The sequence below is a fragment of the Curcuma longa genome, chromosome 6, assembly GCF_044706935.1.
Source record: "Curcuma longa cultivar G26 ecotype Majalengka, Jawa Barat chromosome 6, ITB_CL_G26_1.1, whole genome shotgun sequence".
Lineage (NCBI taxonomy): Eukaryota > Viridiplantae > Streptophyta > Magnoliopsida > Zingiberales > Zingiberaceae > Curcuma > Curcuma longa.
The window spans coordinates 1085464-1102160 of record NC_133866.1 but is presented as its reverse complement, the minus strand read 5'-3'; the positions used below and the strand labels follow the sequence as shown (position 1 = coordinate 1102160).

The 16697-nt window shown below is 38.5% G+C and overlaps 1 protein-coding gene across 1 annotated transcript; it reads right to left on the bottom strand.

The window, feature by feature from the left end:
- On the bottom strand, positions 1 to 9449 carry LOC141831074 (uncharacterized). Its single transcript, XM_074718513.1, has 2 exons — positions 8639 to 9449; positions 1 to 488 (listed from the first exon to the last, which is right to left on the bottom strand). The coding sequence occupies exons 1-2, from the start codon at positions 9447 to 9449 to the stop codon at positions 1 to 3; spliced, it is 1299 nt and encodes a 432-aa protein (XP_074574614.1).
- Between the last annotated feature and the right edge of the window lie 7248 nt (positions 9450 to 16697).

The following is a 16697-nucleotide window of genomic DNA, read 5'->3' as shown; positions in this document are numbered from 1 at the left end:
CTAGATGTTGTCGAGGTCCTCATCTTCATGGTTGTCCTCGTCGTCGTAGGAGGAAGGGGGAACATAGAGGTGCTGTGAAGCCGGTGTTCTTTTGAAGTTGTAGGTGGTGGGGCGATTGATCCCGAATTTCTCGAAACCAAACTTGTGCTTCGACATTTCTCCTCGATTGAAAATTAATGAATTTTCAAAAGGAGAATAAAGGAACTTATGACTTTTATGATCTTGCGCCTCTAGACGCTGGAATAACTTTGTAACTTGTCTCTGTAGATCTTGAAGTATCTCGTCTCGAGTACTACGATCACGGTGCGAGGCTTCTTCATCCGGAACCTGCCTATCATGACCACGATCACGACCACGATGACGATCCATCGGATCTGAGAGCAGACTTCTACGATCTTGTGTTGCTAGACGTTGGGATAACTTTGTAACTTGCCTCTGTAGATCAAGAATCTCGTCTTGCGTGTAACGTTTACAATGTGAGACTTCCTCTGTCGGAACTTATCTGTCATGACCACGATAACCACCATGACGACGATCCATCGGATCTGAAAGCTCTGATACCAACTGACGTCGGGTGGGATAGCGATTATCCGGGGGCAATATTGAATCCGTGGGATCGACTGCGAACGTCGAAAATAATCTTCTAAAACCTGTTAATTTGAAAGAATAACAAGAGATAGGGAAATAAACAGCATTGCCAGAAATATTATTAAACTAAAACTTCTTCTCCCCAAACATCAACTCATAAGATGTTTATATAGACTCAAACCCTAAGAAAGATTCCTAATAAAAAGAAAATTTCTTAACAAACTTGAAAAGAAAGATTCCTAATAAAAAAGAAAATTTCTTAACAAACTTGAAAAGAAAGATTCCTAATAAAAAGAAAAATTTCTTAACAAACTCGAAAAGAAAGATTTCTAATAAAAAAAAAAATCTTAACAGACTTGATTCCTAAAAATCTTAAACGGATTTAAAAAAATCTAAAATAAAAAATAGAACTTTTCAAAACTACCCTAAATACTAAAAACTCTGAAAATTACTAAAAAATAAAAATTATCAAAATTAATAATAAAAATCTTCAAATTCTCCTACATCAATTGGTCACCATTCATATAGTTTGCATGACGCTTAGCAAATTTCACAAAATTTTTAAGTCTATTAAAATATTTCAGTGATAAATTAATTTTTTAACCTATTATACATCCAAGCTTTCTTCATATACATTGTAACTTAAAGAGAAATAAATTTACAACATTATTAAAGTGTAAAGCTAAACATCCATACCGTTATAACTTAAACTTAATTAACTCATTAAAATATAAAATTATCAATATCACTTAAACTTAAAGTAAACATGAAGTTTACACCTAAAAAAGTAGTACTAATAAAAGAGAAGATAGCAAAGGGCTGAAGATAGGAGGTCAGAAAATGCAGTATAGACATAAAAATAAAACAACGATCTAGTAATCAATTACTTATATATTAAAAAATAAAAATTTCATTTTTTGCATCACATTATGCCCTCAGTTGAGCTAGCGGCCAATCTAGTGTTGAATTATAAACTGATTTTTTTTTAATTCATATTTTTTAGTTAAGATTTAAATATTTTATTTTATAATTTGAAAGTTTAATCATTGTCCGAGTCTTTAGATGTTTAGAACGTGTCTTATGTGATCATAATTTATAGGATCTGGTGTCTTACGTGATCCTATTTTATAGGATCTGTTATTTAGTGATAGATTTTGTAAAGCCTATTTATAGGCTCTTTCTTTCTCATTATAATGTAATAGAGTTTTTTCATTCTATCTTCCAAATTTTTATTTTCTGTAATCTCTTCAAATTTCTTCATATCAAGAGTTTTCTTCGCGGTTGGTCACTTTGATATTCTTGGAGTGATGGAAGTTTCATCGGTTCTGGTTTTCTCTATATGGTATCAGAGCTTTGGTTATTTTTGTGAAGAAGGTTATTGCTCTTTCGATATGGAAGGCACTGGTCGTGTAGCGGGACATGGTTTGAAATTATTGAATCAGTCCAACTACTAGATCTAGAAGACGTGTATGGAGTCATATGTAGTCGATGAAGATTTATGGGATGTCATTTCCACTAATGGAGTTGTCGCTTCGACAAATATCATCGAGAATGTAGAAGCATTTAAGAAATGGAAGCAACAAAATGCTAAGGCAGAATTTGTTTTGAAGAGATCCATTGCTTATGGAATATTTGAGCATATAATCGGATGTGAGTCTGCTCATAAAATTCGACAAACTCTCGATCGAGTGTTCAATAAAAAGAATGAGTTTTAGTTGCAAATGCTCAAAAATGAATTGGTGGTTGCGAAGCAAGATGGTATCTGTATTTCTGAATATTTTCTTAAAGTAAAAAATTTATGTTCAAAAATTTCTCTTCTAAATTCTGAAGAACGAATCTCGGAAGTAAGACAAAAGCAATATATTATTCGTGGTATTCAACCTGAGTATACTCTGTTTATCACTTCAATTCAAGGATGGGCTCAACAACCATCACTAGAAGAACTTGAAAATCTTCTCTCATTGCAGGAATCGTTGGCCAAGCAAATGACTACAACAAATATTAAGGAGGAGCCGAAGAGTGCCTTGTTTGTTAAAAAAGGGAATTCTAATAAAGGAAAAGGTAAGATAGAAGAAGGTATTTCAAATCATTCAAATGCACCTAAGAAGACGTTCAAATGTTATAGGTGCGACAAATTTGATCATATTAGAAAAAAATGTAGAGTTAAATTAAAGTCAGAAAATTATGCAAATTTGGCCGATGTGGAAAAAAAGTCTGATAAAGAAGATGATTGGAAGAATTGCTTTCTTACTAATATTGTTGATACTCAACAGGGAACATGCTTAATAGCAAAAGGAACTTCTCACAGAAAGCATCCAACCAATAATGAATGAATTGTAGATTCCGATCGTGGTCATCATCTTACGGGAGACGAATCAACTTTTTCATGCTCTTAGTTACATGATAGCGGCAAGGGTATTATCATTGCTGATAATACAATTCATAAAATTCAAAAAGAAAGCACCGTTGTTATTGACAAAAATCGTGGAGAATCAATAACACTAAAAAGTGTATATCACGTGCCGAGGATACAAAAGAATCTTTTCTCTGTTGCAAATGCGGTGGATGCTAGAAATTTCATGCTCTTAAGACCACGAGATGTGAAGTTTCTTCGGAACGTCAAAGAAATTGAAGTCGACGTTGTTCATACTGGTACACGTGTGAATGATTTATTTGTTCTATTTGCATCAACTTCATACATTGAAAAGATGAGTAGCAATGATAATTCCTCCTTGTGGCATTCAAGACTTGGTCATCTAAACATGACTAAGTTGAAGGTTATGGTTCAAAGGAAATTAGTTGATGATCTGCCTGATCTATCAAGGGTTGAGGATGGAAACATTTGTGAAGTGATGGGAGCCTGAAATTCCGCTCCGTTTAATTCTTGCCGGACAAAAATTTTTCGGAGACGAATCTTATCAAGCAGCCCTCATATTCGATCAACTAGGTGCTTGATCGATGCATTAAGATCATTGGGCTCTTGTGTTGGTATTCAGGATCCATATTTATGAAAGAAAATAATTTATGCAGCGGAAAATAAATTGTACCTTTCTTCTTGAGATGTGTAGGAGATGTTTACCCGAAGACCTCTTGATCTTCTGCTGTATTCCTCTCCTCTTCTTGGACGTTGTGTGGGCAACGATCCTCCAAGATGAACTCCACCAAAATTTCTTCCTTCTATCCGATGGCAAGCAAGAAAGAATCCTTCTTCTCTTCTTTCTTTTTTTCTTCTTTCTTCTTCTTTCTTCTTCTTGGCCGCCGGCCCTAGCAAGGAGGAAGGGCCTTGTGCGCCGGCCCTAGCAAGAGGAAAGGGGGAGGAGGCTTGGGCGAACAAGGGAGGAGGAAGGGATTCCTAAGGGGGGCGCCGGCCCTAGCAAAACAAAGGGGGAAGGGAAGAGTTGTTGCCGCCGGCCCTAGCAAGCAAGGAGGAAAGGAATTATTTTGTGTGTTTTTTCCCTCTTGCAAACCTCCCCTTTTATAGCTATGCCATCTTAGAAAATTTAGAAAGAATCTAACAAATTTTTCTTATCCAGATTTAGTTAGAAAAAATCTAATAAAATCTCTTGATAAGATTTTGTTAGTTTTCTTAATAAATTTCTTAACTAAATTTTGTTATTTTCTTAACAAAATCTCTTAATAAAATTTTGTTAATTTCTTAACAAAATTTCTTTATTAAGTTTTGTTATTTTAACAAAATTTCTTAACAAAATTTCTATGAAAAAATCATATCAAAATTTTGTTTACGAATTTAGAAGAAATAGAATTCTTAACAGAATTTCATAACAGAAATTCTTAAGAAATTTCTTAACAATTTCTTAACAGAAATTCTTAAAGAAATTCTTAACAAAAATTCTTAACAGAATTTCTTAACAGAATTTTTTTTCACAAGAAAAATTCTTAACAGAATTTCCTAACCGAAATTCTTACAGAATTCTCTTAGGTGGATTCGAGGCTTTATCCAGAGGCTACAGCAGGGACCTAGAGGAGGAATTGGTTTTGGCCTCCTGATGGGCTTGGGCTTCCTGTGTTCTCCCTGAACACCCAACTCAAGTCCATCAATAATAACTCATACCACTAAAGGGTTATTATTGAACTACCGCACCAATCCCATATTATAATATGGGCTCCTTCTTATCATGAGTGCATTAATCTCCCTGTGTTTAAGATATCGTATGTCCGTCAATTAATTGAATTACTGACAACTCAATTAATTAACTTCTGAATCCGAAGAGTAGTACCACTCAACCTTATTATCATGCGGAACTAAGTCCACCTGCAGGGTTTACATGATAATCCTTATGAGCTCCTCAAGGGGACATCATCAGCCTAAATTATAGGACACAGTTTCCTTCTATAATCAACAACACACCATATACATAGCATTATCTCCCAACTCATCGGGCCTTTTGATTTAACGAGATAAATCTCACCCTTTGATGAATTAAAGAAATACATACTAAGTATATGTGCTTGTTATTATATCGGGATTAAGAGCATGCACATCCATAATAACTGAGGTCTAGTTCGATTATATAGTCAGTATAAATCGAACGACCTCAAACGGTCCTGCTCAATACACACAAAGTGTACTAGTGTAATTTAATAGTCAAGATAAACTAATACCAATTACACTACAACCACTCCAATGGTTTGTCCCTATCCATTTTGGTTGTGAGCTACTATTTATAATTTATAAGGAACCGATAACATGATCTTCTGTGTGTGACACCACACACCATGTTATCTACAATATAAATTAAGTGGACAACTGCATTACATAAGAAATGCAAACATTTGACCAAGGTGATTCTCATTTCAATATTATTGCAAAATAGATGTTTATACAAAAAGCAAGACTTATAGTATACATCCCAACAATCTCCCACTTATACTAAAAGACTATGCTGCCATAAACGCTGCCATACATCTGATTCTCATCTCCTCCACATGCCTATCAAACGCTTTCGCTGGAAGGGCCTTCGTGAAAGGATCTGCTAGGTTATCTGCTGATGCAATCTTGGCGATGACAACTTCTCCTCGCTTTACGATGTCTCGTATCAGGTGGTACTTGCGCTCGATGTGTTTACTTGCCTTATGGGCTCGTGGTTCCTTCGAGTTTGCAACTGCACCACTGTTGTCACAATAAATTGTGATAACTTTGGGCAAACCAGGAATCACATCTAAGTCCATCAAGAAGTTCCTGAGCCATACAGCTTCTTTAGCTGCCTCAGAGGCTGCTACATACTCAGCTTCCATGGTAGAGTCCGAAACGCATTTCTGCTTAACACTCCTCCATGTTATGGCTCCACCTCCTAAAGTAAACACATACCCCGAGGTAGATTTACTGCTGTCCCTATCTGATTGGAAGTCAGAATCCGTGTAACCCACAGGGAGTAATTGATCTGCTTGGTAAACCAGCATATAATCTCGAGTCCTTCTCAGGTACTTCAATATATGCTTTACCGCAGTCCAATGTCCCTGTCCTGGGTTACTTTGATATCTGCTAACCATGCCAACGGCAAAATAGATATCCGGTCTCGTACATAGCATTGCATACATTAGGCTTCCTACAGCCGAAGCATAAGGAACTGCCTTCATTTCCTCTATCTCCTTTGGTGTCTTAGGACACATCTCTTTAGATAGAGGTACTCCATGCCTAAAAGGTAGAAAACCTTTCTTGGAGTTCTGCATGCTAAAACGAGCTAGGATAGTATCGATATACGAAGCTTGGGATAAGCACAACATCCTTTTCTTGCGATCCCTTATTACTTTGATCCCAAGAATATGTGCACATTCTCCCAAGTCCTTCATATCGAACTGCTTGGACAACCATACCCTTACGTCTGACAACACTTTGACACTGTTGCCAATGAGCAAAATGTCATCTACGTATAGTACAAGAAATACCACCACGTTTCCGTCACACTTCTTGTATACACAAGACTCATCCGGACATTGAATAAATCCATAAGACTGGATTACCTCATCAAACCGGATGTTCCAAGATCTTGAAGCTTGCTTCAGTCCATAAATGGACCGATTAAGCTTACATACAAGATGCTCTTTGCCCTTTGCAATGAATCCCTCTGGTTGCTGCATATAGATGTTTTCTTCAAGACTTCCGTTAAGGAAAGCTGTCTTGACATCCATTTGCCAAACCTCATAGTCCATATGAGCTGCTATAGATAAAAGAATCCGAATAGACTTAAGCATGGCTACCGGCGAAAAAGTTTCCTCATAATCGATTCCCTCTTTCTGAGTATACCCTTTCGCAACAAGCCTTGCTTTAAAGGTTTCCACCTTCCCGTCTATTCCTCTTTTTCTTTTGTAGACCCATTTACATCCAATGGCTTTTACACCATTTGGTGGTTCTACAAGCTCCCAGACTTGATTAGAATCCATAGATTCTATTTCAGATTTCATTGCCTTTTGCCAAGATACTGCATCTTTATCTTGGAGTGCTTCATCATATGTCCAGGGATCAGGTTCATGTTCACCAGGGACCAAGTCCGAAGACTCTCCCAAAAATATGAATCTGTCAGGTTGTCTAACAACCCTCCCACTACGACGAGGCACTACCTGTAACTGTGTATCACTTGTGACACGCGGTGCAGTTACTTGTGGTATCTCATCTTGTACCGTTGGTACTAAAGTAGACATGTCCCCTCTTGTTTCCTCTAGAACAATCTTACTTATGGGCTTGTGGTTTATTACATAGTCCTCTTCTAAAAATCGGGCATTGGTGCTAACAATGACCTTCTGATCTTTAGGACTATAAAACAAACCACCCTTCGTTCCCTTAGGATAACCCACAAACAAGCGAACTTCCGTACGTGGTTCCAACTTATCAGCGTCTCCCTTCAGCACATGTGCTGGACTACCCCAAATCCGAATGTGTTTCAAACTAGGCTTACGCCCAGTCCACAATTCTGTGGGAGTAGAAGGTACTGACTTAGAAGGTACCAAGTTCAGAATGTACGCTGCCGTTTCCAGAGCATATCCCCAAAACGAAGTTGGTAATTCTGAATAACTCATCATCGATCTAACCATTTCCATAAGAGTCCTATTCCTTCGCTCTGCCACACCGTTCTGTTGGGGTGTACCAGGTGCAGACAATTGGGATTGAATCCCAGCCTCTGATAAGTAACTCCTAAACTCTCCTAAGAGGTACTCGCCACCACGATCAGACCGTAGTGTCTTGATACTTTTACCAAGATGTTTCTCCACATCAGCCTTGTATTCTTTGAACTTATCAAAGCACTCAGACTTGCGGCGCATCAAGTAAATGTATCCATATCTCGAATAGTCGTCTATAAAAGAGATGAAATATTCGAAACCACCTCTCGCCTGGATAGTCATAGGACCGCACAAATCAGAATGAACCAATTCCAACACTTCTTTGGCTCTATACCCCTTTGCCTTAAAAGGCCTCTTGGTCATTTTACCTTCCAAGCAGGACTCGCAGGTTGGAAAATTTTCCACCACCAATGAACCTAAAGGTCCATCGGCTATTAACCTTTGAATTCTACTCAAGTTAATATGACCTAACCTTAGATGCCAAAGATATGTTTGGTTCATTTGCGAAGGTTCTTTTCTCTTATTAGAGTTAGAAGATGTGTTATTAATTTCCTTTGTTGCATCGTGGGAGTTATTGGATTAAGAGTATATAGATTGTCAACCAATGTACCAGAACAGATATTAACCCTATTTTTCTTGATAATAACTTTATCATCAAAAGAAACAGAATATCCATCCTTAAATAATTTAGAAACTGAAATTAAATTCTTTCTAAAATAAGGTACATAAAGACAATCTCTCAAAATCAAAGTTCTATTTCTCTCAAAAGATAAATGAACATCTCCCACTGCAACAGCCGCCACTTTCGTAGCATTGCCCATGTAGACGGTGATCTCCCCTTCATGTAGTCGTCTGGTTTCCTGGAACCCCTGCAATGAATTGCAGACATGATCAGTGGCTCCCGTATCTACACACCAGGTACCGGTAGATAACACCGCTAAACATGTTTCAACAACTAATGAATAAGATTTACCTTTATTGTTCTCCTTTCTAAGAGGACAGTCCACCTTCCAATGTCCAGACTGCTTGCATGTGAAGCACTTGCCCTTAGGCTTCTTCACACCTGCCTGCGGCCCAGCCACTTGAGGTCCATTCACCTTCTTTGCCGAACCAGTTGGTTTCTTCCTCTTCTTTCTGCCTTTCGGCTTAGAAGCAGAAACCTTTTCAGCAATGTGAACTTGAGAACTTTGACGAAATAGCCCTTCTGCCGCCTGGAGTTCTGTCAGAAGTTCCGCCAATGAATAATTCCTTTTATTCATGTTGTAATTCAGGCGAAACTGCTCAAAACTCTTGGGTAGCGATTGGAGAATGATATCGATCTGGGTTTCCCCATCGATTTCAGCTCCAAGGACTTCCATCTCATTTAAATGAGCCATCATCTTGAGGATATGATCCCTCACGGGTGTCCCCTCAGTCATGGTGGTCGTCATCAAGTTTCTCATGGCCTCTTGCCTGGCAGCCCGACTTTGATGTCCGAAGAGTTCTTTGAGATTGAGCATCATGTCATAGGCAGTAGGCATGGCCTGATGCTGATGTTGCAGTACATTTGACATAGATGCCAAAATGTAACACCGCGCCATCTCATCTGCCTTAACCCATTTCCTATGTCTCTCTATCTCCTCTTCAGTAGCATCCCTTTCAGGCACGCTAGGACAGACCTCGTGAAGTACAAACTTGTACTCCTCAGCAGTCAAGACAATGTCCAAGTTCCGTTTCCAATCAATGTAATTAGGACCAGTAAGTTTGTTTTCTTTTAGAATGACAGCAAGTGGGTTGAAAGCCATACTGAAATCCTGAGAATCACAAATTAATTACTTGGTCAGAAAACTTTAGAATTTAAAATTATATTGATTCCTCAAACAATATAATTTAAATTCACCAACACCTCAAACACCGGGAATTACGTATGCCACGATCGTGTGGACGTATACGAATTCAAGCATTTGTAAGAGGAGGTTTTACCCATTAATTTTATTATCTCTAAGATAGATAAAATTAATAGTTGGTTTATCTTCGGTCGCACAGATAATAGCAGTGACTCCGATGGGGAGGATACTATTAAATGTGCCTAAGTGTGCACCATTACTTGATACTAAGTCCATTATTTAGGATTGTGCCCCTTCAGATGGAGAAGATCACACGCTCCTAAATAACTTCCTATAATCATCCATAAAGGAAGTTTGATCTAGTGATCTGCAAAACAAACTCATCCGATATGGAGGAAGGCACTCAGAGCCAACACGCAAGTTTGAATTGCATCACTATCAAACCAGTAATGGAGACCACGGGATTAAATAAATAATTCCCTCTCCCACTTAGTTATTTGAATTGAGGAATTTTAGTAGTACTACTCAACTTTATTATCATGTGGAACTAAGTCCATCTGTAGGGTTTACATGATAATCCTTATGAGCTCCTCAAGGGGACATCATCAGCCTAAATATTATGACACAGTTTCCTTCTATAATCAACAACACACCATATACATAGCATTATCTCCCAACTCATCGAGCCTTTTGATTTAATGAGATAAATCTCATCCTTTGATGAATTAAAGAAATACATACTAAGTATATGTGTTTGTTATTATATCGAAATTAAAAGCATGCACATCCATAATAACTGAGGTCTAATTCGATTATATAGTCAGTATAAATCGAACGATCTCAAACGGTCCTGCTCAATACACACAAAGTGTACTAGTGTAATTTAATAGTTAAAATAAACTAATACCAATTACACTACAACAACTCCAATGGTTTGTCCTTATCCATCTTGGTTGTGAGCTACTATTTATAATTTATAAGGAACCGATAACATGATCTTCTGTGTGGCACCACACACCATGTTATCTACAATATAAATTAAGTGGACAACTGCATTACATAAGAAATGCAAACATTTTGACCAAGGTGATTCTCATTTCAATATTATTATAAAATAGATGTTTATACAAAAAACAAGGCTTGTAGTATACATCCCAACAGTATGATCAGGAGAACCAAAGGTTTCTTGAAGTCTAGGCGGTCAGGAGGACCAAGTCCTAGCAGTAAATTCTTGGGGGCCAAGGACCACAGCTGAGCAGAAAGTCCAACAAGTCTAGAGGACTTGGTTGGCAAGTAAGGTAATTTCTCCCGAGAGGAGTGAGTCAAGACGCAAATCCTGAAGTGGAACTGTAGGCGTCGGTGTAACCCAAGGTTTCACTAGAAACCTAAAGTTAAGACCAAGATACAGTTCAAAGAATTGTTCTTCAATCTATTTATCTATGTTTTTGGAATTAACTTGTAATGCAGATTAGAGAGGTGAAGTCTTTGACTCCGAGCGACCTTATCCGAGGTTCAAGTCGATCGGACGTTCCAGTCGAGCGGAATGTGGATTCCAGGCAACTCGAGATAGAATAAACGTAGCAGAAGTTGAAGTCTATCAAGACCCTCCACGTCAGTACAGAATCGACCAGAATGGAGATTCTAGTCGATCGGAAGGCTGAGTCAGCTGCGAGGATAGTGGATCAACGGTTTACATGGAGACGACCAGAATGAGGTTCCAGTCGACCGGAATGTCTAATAAAAAGACTTCGAATAGAGGCTTCCCGATATCAATTCAAGTCAATTCACGTCGAGCCGACAACACCTTGAGCAAGCAACAACATCCGTCTAGCTATCGTAACACCAGAATCGCGCTAAAAGACGATCTTCAAACTTCGGCTCTTGGGTAACGAGTTAATATTGTTATATTTGTTAATACAATAAAAGTTTTATTTATCGTTGGCTTTGTAAATCATTACAACTTGTTCTCGTAAGGAAACAAATTTTTTTAGTGGATTGCCCGTACGTAAACGATCACAGATCGTGGGCTTTGGAGTAGCAGCCTTTGGCTATGAACCAAGTTAAAAAGAAACGTGTCATTGTTTTCTTGTTTTCTTGTCCTTATTTCCGCTGCATATACTCGATTTAAGAATGAGCACGATTATCAATACGAGTTTTTAAAATCAGGAAAAATCGCTATAAGCGCTATTCACTCCTCCTTTAGCACTTATCCGATCATATAGGCTTCTCACTTGCCAATCATTTGGTCAACATCGACCTGCTTAGTCTTCTCACCAACTCTTTTCCAAGCATTTAATTAAGCTTCACTTGCTTGAATTCTCTCATTAACTAGGTTAACCTTGACCAAATTACTTGGCCAACCTTGTGCAACTGTTAACCTTAGAGTCAATTATAAGATGATTGACAAGGAAACTTTTATATCATATTTCGTTAATAACAGGTAAAGTTAATGGTTATTATATTTACTTCAAATCTGTGCTAGATGAATAAGTCTAATAATATTCTAGGGTAGTAGGTTTTAGTTTACAGCGTATCAATTAGTTGAATTGATAGTGAGAGGTGATGTGGTGTGTTTGTATGGGATATTTATTTATATACATTTATTTTTCCTTTATTTATTTGTCTTGTGTCACTTACACCCATCAAAATTAATTATTTATTTTATTACCGAACCCCTAACTATCGGTTAAAGTAGTATAGAGAGGTCCGGGTCGTCTCTCTAGGACTCCATGATATAGAATTTATTCCTAGACATTTGGTGCGGGGTTTTATTTGACTTAATTTATTCCTATTTACACACTTCATTTATTCCTACAATTACAATAACAATCAACAATCATTTTACAATAACATATGATACATACAACAATCAACAATATCATTTACATTTACATACAACAAAGTCCATAAAGCTACAAATTACTCCACATACTATACAGAAATAAACAATAACTAAATCATGATACATACATACATATACAACATATACAGATATACATCATAATGCATACAACAATTACGATTCACAATTCTTAATGCACAAACATGATTCAAATCCATAACTCCACACAACATCATCTTATACAACAGGCTCAATCAAAACAATATGAACATGTTCACAAGCATTCATCACCACTTACTGATCAATTCAACATAAAGAATTCATTCCAATTTTGTTGATAACGCAAATTCAAGTTCAACATGAATTACATTCTTCATACAATACATTAGCTAATGTGCACATGACAACCGGTTCCAATCACTACATATGATCCAATTACACTTGAATTAAAGCCACTCTACAATCATATATTCATTCTGTTCACAGTTAAAGCCTCACCAAAACTCAATCAAAACATCCAAGTCTCAACAGATTCATGCTAACGAAAACTCAACCAAACAACAACCAATAATCATTCAACAAGATACCCATTCAAAGGAACTAGGGGGTTTTTGATATAATGACAAAACAAACAAGAACAATCAACATTTGAATTACCTCTGGTTGAATCAACAAACAAGGCAACAAACAGGGGGGATTTTTGAATGAACTAATCAACATAACAGAATAAAAGCAACTAAACCTAGGGTTAGGGTTAATGATTTCCTTCCCTCAACCAGCGCCGGCGCCAACTGAGGAGAAGTAAAGCAGTGTCTAACAGGGGAAGATGAAATGGATGGCTAATGACTGTGAGGGTGGATGAAGGGCTCCAACAGCACAGAACAGGTAAACCATCGTCGGTGGAGTCACGCCAACAGAATGGATCTCACCGGAGCTGGCCCACTCCGGCGAGAATCGATCGAGGAAATCAAGATCCGTAGCCCCTTTCCTTTGTTCGAATCCCTGCTGACCACAATCAAAGGTTAGGACAAATGAATGGAACCACTTACCTAGCTTCTCCGGGGGAGGACTGATTATCAGAGCCAAGCACAAAAGTTCTACGGCCTCCGAACCACATCAGCTCAAGAACAAGGAGCTAGGTTCAAGGAGATGGAGCGCCGGAGAGTAGAAATGGAGAACCACTCACACCTCACTCTCTCGGGCTAGCGATCGTCGAGCACCGATGACTGGAGAACCACCCACGGCCACCGTTCCACGACGACAGGGAAAAAGGTTTTCGCCTCCGAACCACTTCGGCGAAGACCTCACGGGCGTCGGCGTTCGTCAACCGGCTCAAGCCGCCATTGCTGTGCTGATCGGAGAAGGAGAAATGGTGGCGGTATCGCGTGCGACGGTCTCGAAATCACGGCGGCGGTGGGGAGAAGATGCACAGTACTCGCGATGTGGGAATCGCGAGCGAGCCCCCTTTTCGTTGTGAACCAGCGTGCCTTTTGACCTAGGTGTTGAATCGACCTGCATTTGGAATTGAACCGGCGAAATCTGAAGTGAACCGACGTTGGAATTGGACCGGCTGGAAGTGATTGAACCGAACCGAGTTTTAAAGAAATTGGGTCGGGCTTCAAGTGGATTGGGCTGTGAATTGAGCTTGATGAATGAAGTGGACTAGGGTTTGATTTGGGCTTGATTTTGGTTTGGATTAAACCTGAGCTTGACTTGAGTTTGCAATTGAACCAGCTTTGAACCCAGGCTGAGCCAGAATTGAATTTTTCTTTCAATTTGAATTCCTGTAAAATAAATTGCTACCAATTAATCTCCATAAATACCATAAATTAATGAAAAAAATAAAATAAACTCCAAAAATTCATCGAGATAAATAATCAGCCCAAAAATCCTATTTATGATATGAAATATAATCAACAATTGCCCAATCTAATCCTAATTTACCCGGTAAAAATGCCAGTTATCAGGAGGCTGCAGACATATATATAGAACACTACTTTTAACTATTCTTAGTTAAGGTTTAATATACAAGAGCAATATTATTACGTTGAGCTAGCTTGTAGATCAACTGATGACTTATTCTTACAAGTCATGGATATAAGATATCAAGTTGACACATGGATATATATTAGAGAATATGCACTCAATTGACCTGCCATGAGAATGTTGTTGGAATCGTATGGGTACAATGCGCGTGTTTACACGCTTTACAAACGTGCACAGCGGAAATATATAAATAATTAAATTAATTATTATCACAATATACGCATGCAAAATAAGAAATAACAAAGTACAAGGTATGACATGAAATTAAAATTTTATAGAATAATAAATTATTCAATGCATACTTGTCCGATAACGTTGAGCAAGATTGACATCAATTGAGTGATCTTTGTCGAAGTCCCGCCTCTACTGGTGATCTACGCTAAGCTCTCGTTGTTGGTGGAGAGAAAACCTAAATCTGAAACATGCAACAATGCTTGTCGCGATTGTTTCAAGGGCTATCTAACTATCATCGAAAATTGTATTCCTGTTGTCATTTTCGATGGTCAACCTTTGCCCCCGGTTTAGGACAAATTGTCGAAACCTTTTTGACGTTGATGGAACGTTCTCCGGAAGCTTTACAAGCTTCCCATAGCAAATCCCAATTGCAAACTTGGCAACTTCATAAGATGGCCCAGTGCTCTATTAGCAACATAGTATTCAGGCACTCTGGCAGCTACGCCCGATTGTTGGAAAAGATTTCCAATGATGGGCGGTGCTTCGGTGGTCAGCCGCAATTGGAAAGAAAACCTCCACCTCCTTCTATGATCCACAGAGATTGGTCAAACCAATCTTCCCACAACCAGCCGGCTACCCGAGTTCAGAAGGCAACACATGCTCGGGTTTTCACTAATTGGGAGAAGCCAAAGAAAGGCTGATTGCAGTCGGAAGAACATTCTACCATTGCACACGATCAGGAAAGGCTGGTGTCTTCTCCTTCACTCCCACTAGGTCGAGAAAAACTGTGCTCGAGAAAACAAGCTCCAGTGGCGATAGACCGTTGTGCTCGAGAACGGGAGAAGAAGGATTGGGGCTTCCAATCACGAGCCCTCGAAGAGGCAGCTGCCATGCACGGTCGCCAACTCGTGACGAGCTCTGATCGCCCTCACGAAGGCAGCTATTGTTATGGAGAAGAGACCCGGTGTTTGCTTCTCCCATGCGCGGATGGAAGCCTTGATCACGGCCGGCAAGCCACGATCGCGATTAGCAAGTGGCATCACGGTTGGAGGCGGCGACGTCGCGGTGGAGAAGATGAACAACGATTGAAATCACGTGCTCCCATTATAACGAGGAGCTACATGAGTTAACACGCAATTAGGTTTTTCCTTGTTTTCTCGCGGCAGCCGAAAAAACTAGAAAAAACCAAAAATTAAAAAAAATGCTAAATCGGGCTGAACCATCTCGAGTCCACACCTCCGTGGAGATATTTGCTTAAGATGTCAACGTATAAGCCTCCATGACCAAGGTGACTTGAATATCGTAAGTCAAAGGAAACTCGTACTTAAGCTGCACTGAGATCTTCATTGGCATATGTATAGAACTATATGAAGTATCAAGGTAGGTCACTCTAATGAACTAGTTACCTTTAACCAACATCCATGTTTAACTCTTAAAATCTAATATTTCTAGCCAGCAAGATCAGCTGCTTAGCTAACCAAGGAGTTTAAACGTGCTAGCCTCAACAGAATTGATGACGTTCATGCTCATCAATTCCTCGACTAGGGATAATTTTAATACATTCATAATTGCACATGTAGAGATACTCACTAGTTGTGGTCTAATCACAAATTCTCTCATGCTCTGAATTGTATTATGGACATTCAGTAATTGAGTTTAAGATTCAATCAAGCACATAGAAAATGTGCACTCAAATAGTAAATTATTATTTATCCAATAAATAATATAACCGTAAGGCAATTTCCTTAGGACACCTCTCAAATCTAACAAATATTTTATGGATCGTTATATGAGTGTTATAACATCATAGTGACTATTAGTATAAATGGTCTAGATCTGAAGTCATTACGGTTCCCTACTAAGGAGTTGTGTACTTTAGTATTGACAAACGTCACCTGTAACAAGGTGAACTATAAAGTTGATCACTGGGTATGTGATAAATTATGCCAAGAGATGTGAGTGATGTAGATGTGATCTATATATCCCTTCCATATGATGAAAATGATATCTGCGAACATCTTGTTTAAGTAGGACTACTAAAATGCATGATCATGCCCAAATAAGTTAATATGAGATATTGAACTCATTTGATTAAATGAGTCTACTTAGAGATCAAAAAATATAAAGATTGATAATGGGATGAC

Coding starts and splice junctions, on each gene's coding strand:
- LOC141831074 (XM_074718513.1), bottom strand. CDS start 9,449: ATGGCTTTCAACCCACTTGCTGTCATTCTAAAAGAAAACAAACTTACT. Junction 489..8,638: donor TAGAAAGGAGAACAATAAAG/GTAAATCTTATT, acceptor AAGTTCCGACAG/AGGAAGTCTCACATTGTAAA.